Source organism: Cariama cristata, unplaced genomic scaffold (genome assembly GCF_000690535.1).
Source record: "Cariama cristata isolate BGI_N322 unplaced genomic scaffold, ASM69053v1 scaffold2966, whole genome shotgun sequence".
Taxonomy (NCBI): Eukaryota; Metazoa; Chordata; class Aves; order Cariamiformes; family Cariamidae; genus Cariama; species Cariama cristata.
Window position 1 is genome coordinate 6727 of NW_009622539.1, and position 16759 is coordinate 23485.

The 16759-nt window shown below is 37.7% G+C and overlaps 1 protein-coding gene across 1 annotated transcript in view; it reads left to right on the forward strand.

The window, feature by feature from the left end:
* The window catches only part of MYRFL (myelin regulatory factor-like), a gene marked incomplete at its 5' end in the record, with an annotated part of 17252 nt that extends 1938 nt beyond the window's left edge, over nt 1-15314 (forward strand). The window contains 11 exons of the mRNA XM_009702357.1: nt 1188-1383; nt 2501-2577; nt 3528-3638; nt 4217-4307; nt 7611-7811; nt 8206-8314; nt 8793-8902; nt 12425-12588; nt 13183-13249; nt 14389-14474; nt 15212-15314. Of these exons, the coding sequence (XP_009700659.1) occupies nt 1188-1383; nt 2501-2577; nt 3528-3638; nt 4217-4307; nt 7611-7811; nt 8206-8314; nt 8793-8902; nt 12425-12588; nt 13183-13249; nt 14389-14474; nt 15212-15314 (1315 nt within the window). The remainder of the gene's footprint in view (nt 1-1187; nt 1384-2500; nt 2578-3527; nt 3639-4216; nt 4308-7610; nt 7812-8205; nt 8315-8792; nt 8903-12424; nt 12589-13182; nt 13250-14388; nt 14475-15211) is intronic.
* Between the last annotated feature and the right edge of the window lie 1445 nt (nt 15315-16759).

The window sequence follows — 16759 nt, forward strand, 5'->3', positions numbered from 1 at the left end:
TTTCCCTACTATGAAATATGCACATTTCCTACATAAATAAAAAGAATTACCAGTTGTAGGAAGAAACTGAAGCAGTTTTGCTTATTTAATAATGATAGTTTGAGGAGATGGTAGACACTTCATTATAATTTTAAATATGAATTAGCGTATGACTTAGTAGTTTTAAAGTAGTTACAAAGTAGTTTTCTCTGTCCCAGATAATCAGTGATTGTTTGAAAGGGGCCTTTTGTTCATAATTCATAAAAAGATAATAAAGTCTGTACGTTTCCTGTAAAGTCTGTATGTTTTTATTTTTCCAACAAACAATGTGCAAACAAATGGATCAGTTCTGAAAAGCCATCTTCAGTAATTGCGTTAATGAGAGGTTCTCAGCAGCATCAGATGAGATCATCGTTATCAAACTTTCATTAGCAAGAAAAGCCAATGCCTATATAAGAGAACCTTGCCATTTCAGAATTATCCTTCATTTAAATCAGAGGACTGGAAGCATGGTTGGGATGGTGACTTCACTGGCTCTTTTAGAAAGATCTTGTTTACTGTGCATCACAAGGACAGAATACTCTTTGGGTGACAAATTAGCCCTTTGAATAAATGGAATAGGATTTCCTTAGTTGAGATGGGATGGACAACATGAGAAAGTAGAGTTTTATAGTCACCTGGCCAGAGGGTCAGTATTGATTGCTTTTCTTTCAGCTTGAGTAAAACCTTATTTGAATCCCAGCAGCTTCTGCAGAAGCACTTGGTGTAGGAATTCGGGGTTAAACTAGAAAGTCCTGCTGGCTCATTAGCACGTTGTTGTACGCACCGCTCATTCAGCTCTGTTTTTTAGCGCAATGTGATAATGAATGCTTGAATACACTAAAAGGTTTGGTTGTGCTTTTAGGTGCACAGAGTTCTTTTATACCAGATTTGTGAGAATTATGTAAGCTTCTCCACCTCTGGTTTCCAAATATTTCATGTGTCAGACTAGAATTAGAGCACCTTTTATATGGATTTTCATTTTTACACCTCTGAGAGGCTAAGAAGAAAATACTGGTAGAACCGGTGATTGTAAATATGTATTTCGACTCCCATTTTGTCAGTAAAAATCAGATGGATTTTCAGACCACATAAAAAATAGGAACTCAAGATGTCACTCAAATAGACCTATATTTAAAGTTGCTATTCTTTCCTTCTTGTTTTTGTAGACCTGCTGTAGGATATGACATTGTCACAGATAAAGGATTTAATTTTTCAACAACAGATGATGCCTTTGTGTGCCAGAAGAAGAATCATTTCCAAATCACAGTTCATATTAGAATCACTGGACATCCAAAATATGTCAAAACTCAGCTGGGAGGGAAACCAATAGAAAAGTTTTACTTGAAAGCTTTTGGAATAAAGGCAAGTATTTCTCCTCTTTGTGATTATTACTTTTAACAAGTTAGTATGTGATTATCCATAGAATGAGGTAAATAATTGAAATGAACTCTTCTTAGTTGTTTTTGAGCAAGAACTGACAAAAGAGAATGCTCATAAGTTACTAATGACTTCTGTGTGGAACTCTTTTGCAAAAAAAGTGATGTTTTATCGATGCTTGTGCTGATACATGCTGAAAGACATCATGTTTGCCTGTTTGCCATGGTTTCACTGACTTCCTTCTCTTGGACTGAAATTTTGTTCCCTCTGTGGGCAGTGCAGGGGCGTCAGCTGGTGTGTAGGTGGCCAGTCTACCCATTGGTCAAAAGGATGTGTTGAAAAAACAATTCACTAAGCAAAGAAAAAGAATCAAATCTGTTTTTCCTGAACAGTTCATGTGTAGAAAACCCACAAAATTTCCCCAGTTCTTCTTGGCAGGCTTTCCATTTCCATTTTAAGAACCAAATACTTCCTAACCAATATGGGTCCACAAACTTGCATGTACAGTAGTAAGAAATTTCAGTCTTTCTGAAAGATTTTATCAGGTTTTTTTACTTACTACCAAAATTCAGTGATTTAAAAAATCCATGTAGCTCTTTTACAAGGCAGTTACTACCAGTTTTGCTTAATGCATTCTAATGCAGAAGAAAATAGTGAATATTACTGTCATCTGTTCCCATCTGAGTCAAAGTGTTCCTTTGTACCATTCCAGAAAGGTACAGAAATTTACATTAAAATAACTTATGGAACTACCTTTCATAGGTTCAGTTCTTATGTTAAATATCTACATTTATGCTCTGGGATAGATTGAGCCAATAACAATCTAGATTCAGGAAACAATTTGTCTTTTGCAAATTAGTGCATGACTTTGTTTGTTTTTTCTTCCAAATCACATCCACAGAAAGATTTGGGTCCTCAGACTAGCTGTCAGGTGTCAGTTGATCAGGAGTCAATTCCCAAGTTAATTTCTATGAAGTTCCCTGAGAAATGAGGGAGATTTCACTGCTTCAGATGCAATTTGCCTATTGATTTCTATTTAAGATTTTATGTGTTTGAAAATGTAATACTCTTGTCATTTTTGAAAATTCCTTTTTCTTTGCAGGTGGAAGCTCCAAATCAAACAATTGCTATTGAACAGTCTCAGTCAGATAGAAGCAAAAAAACTTTCCAACCTGTTAAGTAAGAAATTTGAGAAAATTTTTCTATTTTATTTCAATACGTGTTTGGTCTGAAATGTAAAGTAGTTGTTTCTTGGAAACTTGTAGTAGTTATAAGCCAGTTTTCTGATCTTTATCCAAAATTCCATTCTGGGTGTGCACATAGAAATACAATAGTAATATATATCTGGTCTCCCTTCATTAAGGAAAATTTTCAGCAGCTTTACAAATGTGTTAAGGATGCTTATCCAAAATACTTATATTCAGCCAGCAACACTATTGTATGGTGTTTAGAGCTGTATGGCAGATGCGTTTCCCGTCTTAAAAAATGTCAGTAACATTCCTGTTCTACATGGGCATGAGATGTATTTGCAGTGCTTTTAAGGGGGAGTGCCTCTGCTAGAAACATAGGCAGCTTCTCCCTGGAACTCTGCCATTCTTCTGCATCTTAACTCACTGGCAGAATCAATGTTTGTTCTTCTGGCATGTGTCATCTATTGGAGCTGTTCTGCTCTCTGTAAATAATTAAATAAGCCTTAAAACAGAAAAAGATAACACAGTGTCAAGTTTGACAGGACAGTGCTGGGATAAAGGCTGCAATATATAATCTGCAAAAATGAACTTTGTGCTTGGGAGAAGAGCTTGATTTTCACTAAATTACCCATCATATGGAACACATATGGTTTTATTGTGTTGAAGGCTGTGTACAAACAGACCAAGAAACACAAGACTCCTATTACTAAGAACAGTTTCCCACTACTGGTGCTTTATCCTGTTTATCTCCTTGTCAGTTACTGTGCTCTTAATGCATTTTTATAAACCAGGTTTACTGCGTCTTTACTGGGGTTCCTCTGTTTTTTTCATTTGTCAGTTTTTCTCAGAACTGTTTTAATGAGTTTGAGGAAACCTGTCTTGATCCAGGTAGATCTCCAAATGCTCATTTCCCTGATCTTGTTTTCTTTTCTGTTTTAGAGTTGATCTGCCAGGGGACCAGATAACTAAAGTAACACTGGGAAGGTTGCATTTCAGTGAAACAACAGCAAATAATATGAGAAAAAAGGGGAAACCTAATCCTGACCAGAGGTATTGCTGTAGCTAGTTGGCCTGTGTGTGTGAAGTGGAAAAGAGGTGGTCTCCTTTAGAAGGGAGCTGATGTTTGTGAAAAATATCAGCGTTGCCAAATTTGAGATTTTATTCAAGTTCTGTGATATTTGGTATCTACTTAAAGACCTCTTTTCTAGAGTCACAGAAGGATATGAGAATATAAGAAAATACCTCATCCTCATGGTTAGAGATTGTTTCAGGAAATCATAGCCAGAATGATGGCTGACAAAATCATGAAGCCAAAAAACCCAAATAATTATCATTTTCTTCTGAGGAAGCAAGGGTTTTCATCTTAGGGTCTTCATCTTTGAGTCTTCATTACTTCAATTTGTCAAATTACTTTAATTTTGTTCATTTTCAGTGATTATGGGGTTTGAAAGAGCATATTACTTGAGAGTGAAGGAAATACTTTTTCTTTCATAGAGTGACATAAATACATTTAAAAAAACATTCTGGCTATCTTTTTATGTATTGATAATAGCAGTTGTATTTATTTATTTATTCTGTGAGAAGACATTACTTCAATTATTGTCTTGATTAAATCAATTTCAAATTAGATACTTCATGCTGGTAGTTGGACTGTATGCTGTCTCTCAGGACCAATTCTACCTACTGTCTGCAAATGTCTCTGAAAAGATCATTGTGAGGGTAGGTAGAAATTTATATTGCTTTCATGTAAAAAGTATTTACTGTTTTGATAGTCACAGGAGACTATGGGGGGGCGGTGATTCTTGGGCATAAAAATTACCATTGACTCAAAAAGATTGAGGAAAAAAAATTACAGTTGCATATTGTATGAGCATGTTGTTATCTTTTAATTATCAGGATTTTAAAACATTAAACGTAGAACTATAGAAGAATTTAAACAGAAAGCTTGTTGTGAATTCCAATGCAAAATACATTGATTTTTCCAGATAGTTTCACCTCAAAGAAAAAACAATTTCCTGCACTTGCCAGGAATTTGGTAAATGCTCTTGTGCCATAAACCTTCTTTCTGAAGTTACAGTTAGATTTTTGGAGGTCAATATGGCTGAGAGCTCGTTTCTGGGTGGAACTGCAAAAGGGCTTTGAAAGCAGTGTTTGGATTTCAGTAGTTTTCTGCTCTGCTGAGAAGTTTTATCATCCTGGCTGTTGGTGTGGGTTCTTTTATTTCAGGACACTGAAACATTGTGTTTGTATCATTCCTGCATATTTAGTTATTTTCCTTTTTTGTCCATTAATTTCCACAATACTGCTTCCGTCTGAATTTCTCTTTCTGCATCTAGCACTGTTACAAATATCATCTCTTTACTAATTTGGGAAAGCCACCAAATTTTCACATTTGACTCATCCTTGGGATTATTGTTGCTTTATAAGATACATATTTTTATGTAAGATTTAGAAATTTACTTTTTTCTACCATTTTTAATGTTAAGAGTCTTTTAAAATTTCAATGAAGAGAGCACCTTTGATGTGCATGAGACAGTTTTTTAATAGGAATCCAGGGAGTGAGATTTTGCCACTATTCCAGACAAAGAAAAGAGAAGGCAGAAAAGCAGAAGGATCAAGAGGCTGTGATTTGAAGTGGTGAAAATGTCAACAGGAAAGCTGGAAAGAAAAAAAAAAGTCATTTTCCAGATGTCTGACAGGGTTTCAGTGGCTGGGTACAGTGAGCCAGCCGCTGGTTACCTTAAAGTGGCAAAGCTGTGCTAATGCACTGTGAGAGAAAGCAACTCGTATTCTGACCCTTTAAACACTGAAACGTAACAAAACTACCGGCTGAGTAGTGGTTATGGGGCATATCAGATCATGCTCTAATTCTGACGAACAGTGGTACGTGCACAGCACCATGCGTTGCAGATGACAAAGCCTTGTGAAAATCTGGCTTCTTTAAAGGAGTAGGTCTCTTCTCTTGTGATCATACGTTTGTTCAGACTCAAATTTTAAAGCCTGAATTCAAAGTTTTAAAAAAAAAATTAACAAAATTAATTATTGAAACCAAATGCCTTGTCTAATTATACACACTCTGTTAGTTTTTTGGTGTTCTTTGAAAGACCCTGTTTCATTCACATGAAATTTCTAATATGAGTTAATTTTAGACATTACAGAGGATTTTAGAGAATTTATGAATAATCCCTCAGTCAAAATGACATTTGATTAACTAGATAGTAGTAATTAATTGTTTTTCCAGATGGTCACCTCTTCCGGAACTGCTATTTTTAGACTTCAGGCGTCTCTATAACCTAGCAAAGAGGTTTTGAATGTAATTTATACTTCAGTATCTCAGTTGCTGAGTAAAAGCAAAATTCATGTGGTAGCTGTGACTTGCAGAAATTACTATTAGAAAGTGATTTTGATCCTGCCCATTTCATTGAGCAGTGTTTTCTACCAGTCCAAAACCACAAATAAGTGAAAAAAATCTCACTATGCCATTTTATTTTTGAGGCATATTAGTAAGACGTAAGCTTCTCAGAATGCCAAAAGACTTTTAATTTAGTGACTTAATGTTTTTGTGTGTGTTTTGTTGTGGAAATGCCCACAAAGAGACAAGTATTTCCTCGGCCATGCTTTGTTGGACATTTCGTTTTAGGGCAACACTGAATGAACAATGCTTGACTCATTTCTGCCCCTATCAGGCTTCTTGCCCCTGTTCCCACACTCCTCAGCCATGCTGGTGCAACTGTTTTTCCAGGGCCCTGCAATGAACAGGAATAAGGACTGATCCGTGTTAAAAATAAGCCTAATTTTTATGCTTGGTTAATTTTAAGTTGAGCTGGTTCCTCCATCGTTGTCTGTGTTAGGGTATTAGCAGAACTGAGGGCTGGCAGGTGGAGGTGGGTGATGGGGAGTGGGCTGCCTACTCTGATTCTGCTGCCAGAAATGTACATCAAGGTATGGCCCTGGGCTGTAGTTTGGATGCCTTTTCTCCCCCTGTGCCACAGTTCTCCATTTGAAGGTTGGACTTGATGATCTTTGAGGTCTCTTCCAACCATAACGATTCTATGGTTCTATGATTCCTTCAGTTGTGCTGAGGTGGTTGTCTGTGTGACATCGGTGCAAAATGATTGCAGGAAATAGAATGGGCCTGAAAAGTCAACCTCAGCTCTACAAAACTTGACCTCCTCTGTGGTTGTGGCTCCCCAGCAGATGTTTGGATGATTGTAGAAAAAAAAAAAAAATTAAGGAGGGAGGGAGAAGGTTGTCTCACTACCTCTTCCTGCCTCCCATCCCACTCCTTGTTTTAATATTTACATTGTGGAGCAAGACTCCACTGTATTAGGTACTGTGTAAACAGAGAGCAAAATGAGTCCTTTCCACAAATGATTTACAATTCAATTTGTAATTTACCATTTAGGTAATGCAGTTGGGCTTCTTTTTTTTTCCCTTACTTGTTTTCAAGCGTTTTTTCTATAAACCTGCAGTACATGCCATTTATGGTTTGGAGCATCTACTTTAGGAGAACAGGACCTGTGAATGCAAGCAAAGATCACCTCTGATCTATTTGGCACAGGCTTTCAGTACATATTGGAAAAGTTTGTGAAATAGCATGTAAAAGAAAGAAACTGGTATGGCCAATGCATATAAAAAACCAAACCCCCAAACCTTTCCTTTTAATGTCTGCCGTGTTTTCTCTTCTCTGATTTCCAGCCTCAGCTGAAGTTTGCTGGTAAATGAAGAATAATTATGTGTCATAATGTCAAGTTAAAATTTGGAAAGGTTTGGACTTTGATAATTTAGCTTAAGGTGATAATAAAGTAGAACTCAAGGGAAAAAGCAGTAAGGCCAATGCTGTGTGAGCAGAAACACTTAGAAGTGACTCCACTCTGTTTTTTTCTGTTGGTGTGTTAGAAAAGCTCTTGAATACAATTTAAATATTAAAGATTTGGCATTTCATTTTCCCTGAATTTCTAATGGATAAGCAGTAGTACATCTATGCTATACTGTATCTTTAAACATAATTTTTTCTTCCAGGCATCTAACCCAGGGCAGTTTGAGAATGACAGTGATGCGCTGTGGCAGCGAGGACATGTTCCAGAGACAATAGTCTATCATGGTCGAGTAGGAATTAACACAGATGCACCAGACGAAGCACTGGTTGTCTGTGGAAATGCAAAAGTTATGGGCAGAGTCATGCATCCATCTGACAGCCGAGCTAAACAGAATATCCGGGAGGTGAGGGCTGTGGATTATTTAGGACATTTATGTTTGCACCACAGCACATGTGTGGATCATTGTTCTGACACGTGAAGCAGCTTCTTTATCCTGGGTGTGCTGAAATGCTGGCCTAAAGAGATCGAGTGTACCGCTGTTTTCTGTAGAGCCATCGCCTATGGACTTTGGAAGAGACTGACCATAGAAGCTGGGGATATCTGTGTAAATGGGAGTTGTCAGACTGAAGGGTATACAAATAGCACTCTGCTAACGGGGAACGGGAAGATTGTCAATATTTTGCAATGTGAAGATTCGCCAAGTGGCTGTGTCAGGCTTGTTGCTGTCTTAGTGAAGTCCTAGATGCTGTGACATTCTTAGTGTTTCAACATGTGGATCTTGGTATTTGTCCAACTAGGTCGATACAAACGAGCAGTTGAGAAGAATAACACAAATGAGGCTGGTGGAGTATGACTACAAGCCTGAATTTGCATCTGTTATGGGAATAAAAAATACCCATGAAACAGGTATTCAGTCAGCTCTGTTTCCATTTTTCATTAACTTCCACTGTTGTTCATTGTGCTATAATGCCTTTTAACACCCTGTTATTTCATCCTCATTCCTTAGGATACTACAATTGCGCACTTTACTGTGTTTCTCTTGTGATATAAAAATGCCAAAATTAAGTATTTCTGGTAATTTGCCAACTTCTGTTTCAATTTTTAAAGACAGGAGGTTATTTTTCTAGAGGTTTAATGAGAATGAAGTATGTGATTGGAAACAATGTTGTTCTTATTGCAGAGAAATGGGAATTCTAAAGGTTTCTGTTTTCTTTGGAATGGACAAAAAAAAAAGTGAAATCCTAGATTTTCCTACCACAGGGAAGTTCTAGATCATGTTTGGCCGTACCTGTAGCTCTTAGGATGGGCAACTCAAAGCACACAACCATGGTCAATGGTATGCCATTCTGTTTCCTGACTTTAGTTTCTGTTATCTTGTGAACAGGAATAATAGCCCAGGAAGTGAAGGAACTTTTACCTCAAGCTGTTAGAGAAGTTGGAGAAGTTGCTGGTAACGATGGAGAAAAAATAGAAAACTTCCTCATGGTTGACAAGGTATGGTCTTGAGAGAGAAAGTGGAGGTGTGTATTTAGGCTGTTCCTTTCTTATGTGGAGCTATAAACACACACTATGCTTTATACAAAACTCTAGGCCTCCACATATATTTACAAAAATAGTGTTTAGCAAACCATTGAGAAAAACTGAACTGCCAGGTGTTAGTAAGTGGCTGGATCTTTTAATGACAAGAAGTATTTACATTAAAATCTCATTATAATAATAAATAAACATACAATAAAAGAGAAAAGGAAAAAATCTAATTTTGCTGAATGAAAGTGGATAGCGATTTCATAGCATTGGTCCAACAAGGGGGACGCCAAACCTTTCATTTGTGTTTTAAGTGTTTAAATTAAGTGTTCCAGAAGTGAATTAAGGAATGATGGCATTGTATTTGTTAAAGAAAAACTTCCTTACTCTAATCCTGGTGTAGTCACTTCATACCAAATACAAGTGCTAGCTCTGTGCGCTCTGTGGGAAGGTTTTTTTTGCCATCTGAAATCCTTATTATACCTTCAAAGTCATATACTATAAAATCTTTATGGCACACAAAGTAATTACCATGCTCATAGGTTGGAAACAATGCCTTAGTCTCTTGTCCTGTGCTCTTGTCCCCTACTTTTCCTGTAGAAACAGAACTTCAAGGGACTGTCAGTCAGAGAGTCCAGTCACACATGACTGCAGACAGCGCTTGTCCAGAACATTGCTCAGAGCAGCCCCTCTGTTGTGTGCTGGTTCACTGCAGGTCAAGGACCCTTCCCAGCTTTTTCCCGCTTACAGCTGATGATGGAAAGAGAGAGGTTTTACAGATTTGTAACCTCATCTTGTCTGGACGATGTCATGAACACGATCCTGTATTCATTATAATCATGCATTCTTTCATTACTCTATAGAAAACACAAGTTTACACCACCAAAGTTGGAGAAAATATCTATTAAAAAATACTGCATTTAACTTGTTTTCTTTTGATAGGCTACAAATAAGTTAAATGCATAGGTTAAATCTGCTAGGCTGTATTCCATACAAAGGAAGCATGAATTAGACACCTTGAATAAAACTGTGGAAAGAGCGCTTTCTTGTTATACTGTTGAAAAGGAGACTTGTAGAAATTTTGCTGTATTTGGTCAGGGTTCCAGCCTATAGCTGATTTCTAGATGCTCATAGAGAGCAGTGGTGTTAGATAGTGACACTTGGTTCATTTTGCCCTTTAGCCCTTCCTGTTACATGGTGTGACAACTGCAGCATCATTTGCATTTTTGAGCCCCCACAAAACTGCTTTGGGGTAGCCAGTTTTTTTCTGACAAAACTTTTAGGTTGGACAATTGAGCTTTTGATTAATATCTCTGTTTGCTGAAATATCACACAGAATACCATCTGTAACAGTGCCTCACAGCCCTGCTGTTTGGGCCCATCGTGTTCCCTTTCTCCTGTGGAGCTTGGGTCTCTGGACGTTGCTTGCCGGGATGTCTTCCAGGGATGTGACCTAGCAAATGGAGAATGCCTACTGTACCCTGCAGGGCCTGATTCTGCCATGGATGCGGCCCAAGCAGGAATGAGTTGTTACAGCAATGGCTTATTTGCTGCTTAGCATTTTCTTGACTACTCAGCTAGGTCTGGGATCACTTCACAAACACTGACATTGTTTTAATATGGTTAGGTAAACCTATGCTTTCTCGTCTTTCTCTTAACACCTGTGGCAGAGCATGTGAATGTCAGCTCTGTGACGTTTGGGGTGACAGGGGCAGGAGAGATCTGTGTCTAACAGTTTAAGATGTATATTGAATTCAGAGATTTGGAACATCTGATGTCCAGGTGGAACATCTGCTTTAAATGTCTGGAGCTCCCAAGTCCAGAATAGCTCAGCACCTTGAGTAGTAAATGAACAGTGCTTCATATATTTGCTCTTAGGCAGGTGATGAGGCCTTGAACTTTGTTACCTCACATTCCAGGTTTAGTTCCAGATAAGCAGGATATTGGCTGGTTTGGTTGTGTCTCTTTGTCAGTTACCTGTTTGGAGGTGTTGAACTCTGTAAAATTAATTGATTGCATTACAGATTTAAACCAGGCTCTGCTAGTTTATCTAGAGAAATGTTTCAACTGTATGGAAATTTGCTATTTTGGGACAAGAATCTTTCTTCTCTTCTCAGTCGCACTGTGCTCAGTACTTTGTCATCAGTGAGGCAGTAAAACTCTAATCAGTCCTTTTTTCCCCCAAGAAAAGTATTCCTTCATTTTGCCAGATGAGCTCTTTTCTCAGCTAGTTGAAGTCACCTAGAAGAGATTCATGTATGATTTGAAAAGAATGGAAAGGGCAGCTGCTACATATCATTGATATGAGGACAAGTGACCGTATAAATGATTTCACAGTTCTAGGCACAGGAGATTATTTTGAAGTCAGTTTTATTTAAACAGACTGTTGGTCTTCTGGCAATAGAGAAGTTTGCAACTTACCACTGATACCTGTGCTCTGGTTCTGTTTATACAAAATACTGTCTGTTTTTGTGGAATGTGGTCACCTTTAAAAGAAAGTTGTGCGTAGCATTTACATCGTGAAGCAAAACTCTGCTTTGGCCTTACTTCTGATTGACTTGACTAGACTGGAACACTTAGCAACATTAACTATGGTAATAGCTTCATCCAAGGTTTAATGCATCAGTCTGGTTGTATATTAGTATGAGAAAGCCGTTCTTTCAAACACAGCAAAGAAAGTATGCTGTTACCATGTCCCTGCAGTGGATCAGTAACCATTTTGGGCTCAGAAATTGATAAAATACTTATTACCTGGATGGTTGTACTGAGGGCTTCTCCAGCAGCAGATTGATACCTAGATGATAAGCAGTGGGTAGAAGAATAGAAGGCTTTTCCTGGGTGAAATATTCGGAAGGAGTAAATGGAGGGTGTCTGAACTGTGTTAGTTGCAGAGCTCATCACGCTATTAGAACTTACAGGACTCGTGTAAAAGCCTGAAGAGGTTGAAGGGGAGAACAAAATATTATGCCATCACAGCTTGACCTCTGGTTTGGATCTTTCCTTGTCTCACATCTTCCTGTGTGACTCACATTGTGTGTACAACATGGATAGAAACTCTGGCTTGTCTGAGCCAGGTTAGTTGGTCCTGTAGGTAGGCGGTGGATGTACATTTTGCTAAGGGATGCTGAAATCTATATTCAGCTGCAGCACTACAAATTAAAGAGTAGATGCCTGTGATAGTGTTAGGGTTTAAAATTCAACACAGTATGAAGGTAAAATATAGTTTAAAATCTTGGTCTACAAAGCCCTTTAGCTTCTTGAAATTTTTTTGAAAGTCCTCTTTTTCAATTTACTGCAAATTGAACATGAGCAATTTCTACAATCTAGCAAAAGGATTTTATAGTCGTGTGTCCCATTTACAGTGAGATAACTTGTGTTTGCATTTTAAGTATTCGATGTATCTTTAGGTAGGTGAATTCTTACTCATTACTGCTTATTACGTCTGGTTGATGAATATACTGTATCTACTTTTGTCATTGTTTTGCTTTTCAGGATCAGATCTTTATGGAGAATGTTGGTGCTGTAAAGCAGCTTTGTAAACTAACCAACAACCTTGAAGTCAGGATAGAAGAATTGGAACAGTGGAATAGGAAACTAGCCAGGCTGAAACGAATGAGCAGTTTAAAGTCAACAGTCAGTGAAGAGAGCAAACTCAGGTACCTCTGTCTGTGATGTTCTCTGATAGTTGTCACAGAAATTGGCAAATTGGTCTCTGTGGTAGAAGTGAAAACTGATTTTGCTTGACAGTGGAGTTCAGCTCATTTCCAGCATTTAAGTTGTGCAAAAATGCAAATTTCTCGTATTTTTTAAATCACTGACAAAATTAATATTTGAAATGGCTATTAAATTGCAGTCATTTTTGTAATTGCTTCTGTTGCATAAAGCAAGGATGGGTTATGTCCAGTTACAGTCCTGGAGTTTGGAAATTGCTGCCAAGAGAAATCTGCAGAGCTGCTTCTGCAAGAAAGAATTTTCATTAGTGTTTCAGTGGAAGTGATGAGCATTTTCTATTTCTAAACCATTTCCCTGAGTTTTCTTTGAAATCAAATGTAGCATTTAATAGCAGTCACCTGAATGAGTTAACTGGAGGCCTTTGTTCTTGAAAATTAATCTGATGACACTTCTGCCTTTCTCTTTTTGAATGTTAAAATTGCGAAAGCAAGTGACATTAATGCCCTATTGAAAATGTCCCTTTTTCATTTATTAGTTGCTGAAGCATTTGAATGTTAAGAGGATCTTGTCTCTTACAGCAGGTATAGTCGAGCTACTAGTCTTTTGCCATCAAAAAAAAAATCAGTCCCACTAAAATCCAGCAAGGTGAGTGAAATTAAATATATGAAATATGCCTATGAAATATTGGTGAAAGCTTTCATGTTTCTAAATATAGAATCAAATTCCTTAGCCAGAATTATTTAGTGTCATGCTGGAAGCTTAAAAACTAACTACTGAGACAGAAAATATGTACGATACACCTCTACTTCTTGCCTATACATTGCGTGTGTGAGAGTAGATCCATGCTGTGTAAATGGTGTGAAGGAGAAGCCCAACAGAACTGTTGAGCCCATAGGTGTGCTCCCATGGTGCAGTGCAGCCTTACGCAGAAATGCTCATTTTGGTTTGAAAGTCCACACAGGGATAATTCTTCCTCAGCTTGCTTCCTTGGATGAGTCTTTCACTGTTGTTTGCAGGTAGCATCTCCTGTTTTGTACTGGATAATGCTGTCTTTCAGGTGGTTAAGACCTGGATAGGATGTCATTCCTATTGCTGAATGACTTCCTCTTGCCCATATCCTGGTATAGTATAAAGAGAAGACCCCTTTTCACAGGGATTGAATGAGTTAGGGAATATATGTTGACCTTTTTCAAGACAGTCTTTCTAGGCTACTAAGTCCTGTTCTTTAAGATGAACCAACGCTCATTTGCCTACCTTGCTTTTGCCAGTGCCAGGAAGCAAGAGAAAATAATAGGTCAAATGTTCTTTATTCCATAATGACAATCAAATGCTCCATCATCTAAGATCATCCTACTTGTTTGGAAAGTGCCTTTCTTCTGTATTTACACCAGCCCTGGTTTAACATGGTCTGAGCATATACTGAAAGCTGCTTTTCTTTTAGTTGCGGCCACTGCTTACTGAGTTCTTAATTTGATTTTGAAATACTTGAAGAGTACAAAAAATGGCAGGAAGAAAAGAGAAGGAGCTGTTGTTTTTACCCACCCTTTCTTCCTGTGTAATGTTTGTGTCCCCAGACTATCAACAGTGTACAGCGCATTCACAGTTTTAGGGAGCCTTTCATTACTTAAGTTTTTCTATTTAGACATTGACCCCTACATAAAGATGACTTGTATGGTTCCTCTGAAAGAAACAGGGTTAACTTAAAGTCAGACTAGTGTAGTATTTCTTAATCTGCTAGTATTAGCTTAGTTATGTGCCGTTTTAACCGAACTTTTTTTTTCTAGGTTGGTTTGTCAAAGACGAAACAGTCTTGCTCCGTGAAGATTTTCCGGGTGACCATAATAGCTTTGGTTGCTATTATGGCACTATGGTAACAGTTAATTATCAAACAAGTTGACTTGTTTCTTCCTTTCCCTTTCTACTTGTCAGAAAGAAGATAATACTGTAAGGTTGAAATCGTTTTAGAAAAGTGAGATACTCATGTGGTACACACACAACTAATCTCTGTCCATGTCACAATATATGGTGCACCTTGAATGTATCTCAGTGGCTCGTGCCACAGGTGCAAAGTTGGACTCATGAGACTCTGCATGTTTTATGCAATCATTCTGTGCCAAAGTACAATTTCTGATATACAGAGTGATTCTGTTGTGTGAAATAAAGCTCAACTTGTTCCCAATGCGATGGGTAGTCCCATGACTCTGAAAGTTTAACTTGTGACATTGGACTTGTGCAAAGTATGCTTTGGATTTTTGAGATAGTCATTTTCTGTTTCCAGTCCAAAACCTGTGGCTTACAATGCCTCTGTGAACCGAGTACTTTGAACTGGTGTAGTGATTCTATTGACAGTGGAAAACTGACCATATCTTGCGTTGAATACAAGTATATGTATATATACATATATACAAGTATATGAATACAATACTGTGTGTAAGTATCTGATCTAAATCCCGTTAAATTCAGTTGAAATTTTTCCCACTAAAGGGGAAGTGATCAGATAGTTAACTCTTACATTGCTACGTTTGGACAAGGTGCTGTCAAGGTATTTTTCATATTATGTTACATAAGAGATGGATGTAAATCTACAGAATAATTCTCTTTCTACAGTGCTTTGACAATATCAACCCTATATTTACTCAGCATTCATGAGAGACATTTTGAAAAACATCTGATTTACAGGCAAGTAGTTAAATTAGTGTTAGTGAATTAGAATTAGTAATAGATTGTGGACCAATCTGTTTTGGTCCAAAACTCTGATGTCCGTTTCTTAATGAATTGCTTTTCTTCATCAGCAATACCTCAAGTTCTGTTCCCTCTCCCTCCACCACTACAGCAGGTACTGTATCTCTGCTGGTCTGCATATACATAGCAGGCTTTTAATTTTGGTGCTCTTATAAAATGCCAATAGACACAGAACACTGGGGAGAATTGTGTCTTTTTTTTTTTTTTTTTTTTTTTCCTTTAGCATTGCAGGGGGAAAGCACAATTTCTCAGAGCACGCAACCCATCAGCAGGATCCCTGAAGTGAATTTCTGTGACATTTTGCCTTGTGATAAGGTCTATTGTTGTCCAATTCATCAACCAAAAGTAAAATATCTAAGATATGAGAAAACCAATGCAAAGGAGGAAGGTAAGTTGAAACATTAATTTCTATTATTTACCATTTGAGTAAAGACTATAGGAAAAGCGTGGGGGAAGGGGCAAGAATCTTTAAAGGTAGTTATCTTCCTACAAAAAAGCCTAGTCCAGGGGATTTAAAAAATCCTGATATAGCTAATCATCACTCCAGTCAGTACATTTTTGAAAAATCCGGCCTGGTTACCTTTAAGAATTTTGGGTCCTAAGATGTTTTGTCAGGTGTCACTGTTCCTCCTGACTATTCATACTAAATGATTTTATGTGAACCAGAAAGTCGCTAATCCCTTTAATTAACTTTTGGCTACAGTTGGACAGGAGTTGATTGGAGGTAGTGAAGGGTGAATTAACAGATGTAAAAAAAACCCAAAGCACTTAATGCTGTCACAGTGTGGTGATACTACATCTTTTCTGTGGGCAGAGACAGAAATTCAACTGCCAGAAAACATAAAATTTAGAATTAAAACTCTGCTTATTCAGGCAGGGTTTTTGAGTAGAAAAATGTTATTTGAAGACAGACCTCTATGAAATAAATTACTTTTACTGGGATGAATTCTCTTTCAGATATTGTGGGCCAGATGCTATGTGTGCAATATATGAGTAGGTATATTGTTTACAACTTTTATAATATTTATAAGAAAGGATTTGTACATACAGGTATGCACAAGTTGTTCGACTCTATATTCCTCTTCCCAGACCTTAACATTAGAATCATAGAATCGTTTAGGTTGGAAAAGACCTTTAAGATCATCAAGTGCAACCACTAAGCTAGCACTGCCAAATCCACCACTAAACCATGTCCCTAAGCACCACACCTACACCTCTTTTAAATACCTCCAGAGATGAGGACTCCACCACTTCCCCTGGGCAGCCTCTTCCAATGCTTGACCACCCTGATAATCAATCTAAACCTCTCCTGGCACAACTTGAGGCCATTTGCCCTTGTCCTATCACTGGTTACTTGAGAGAAGAGACCAACCTCCACCTGGCTACACCCTGCTTTCAGGTTGTTGTAGAGAG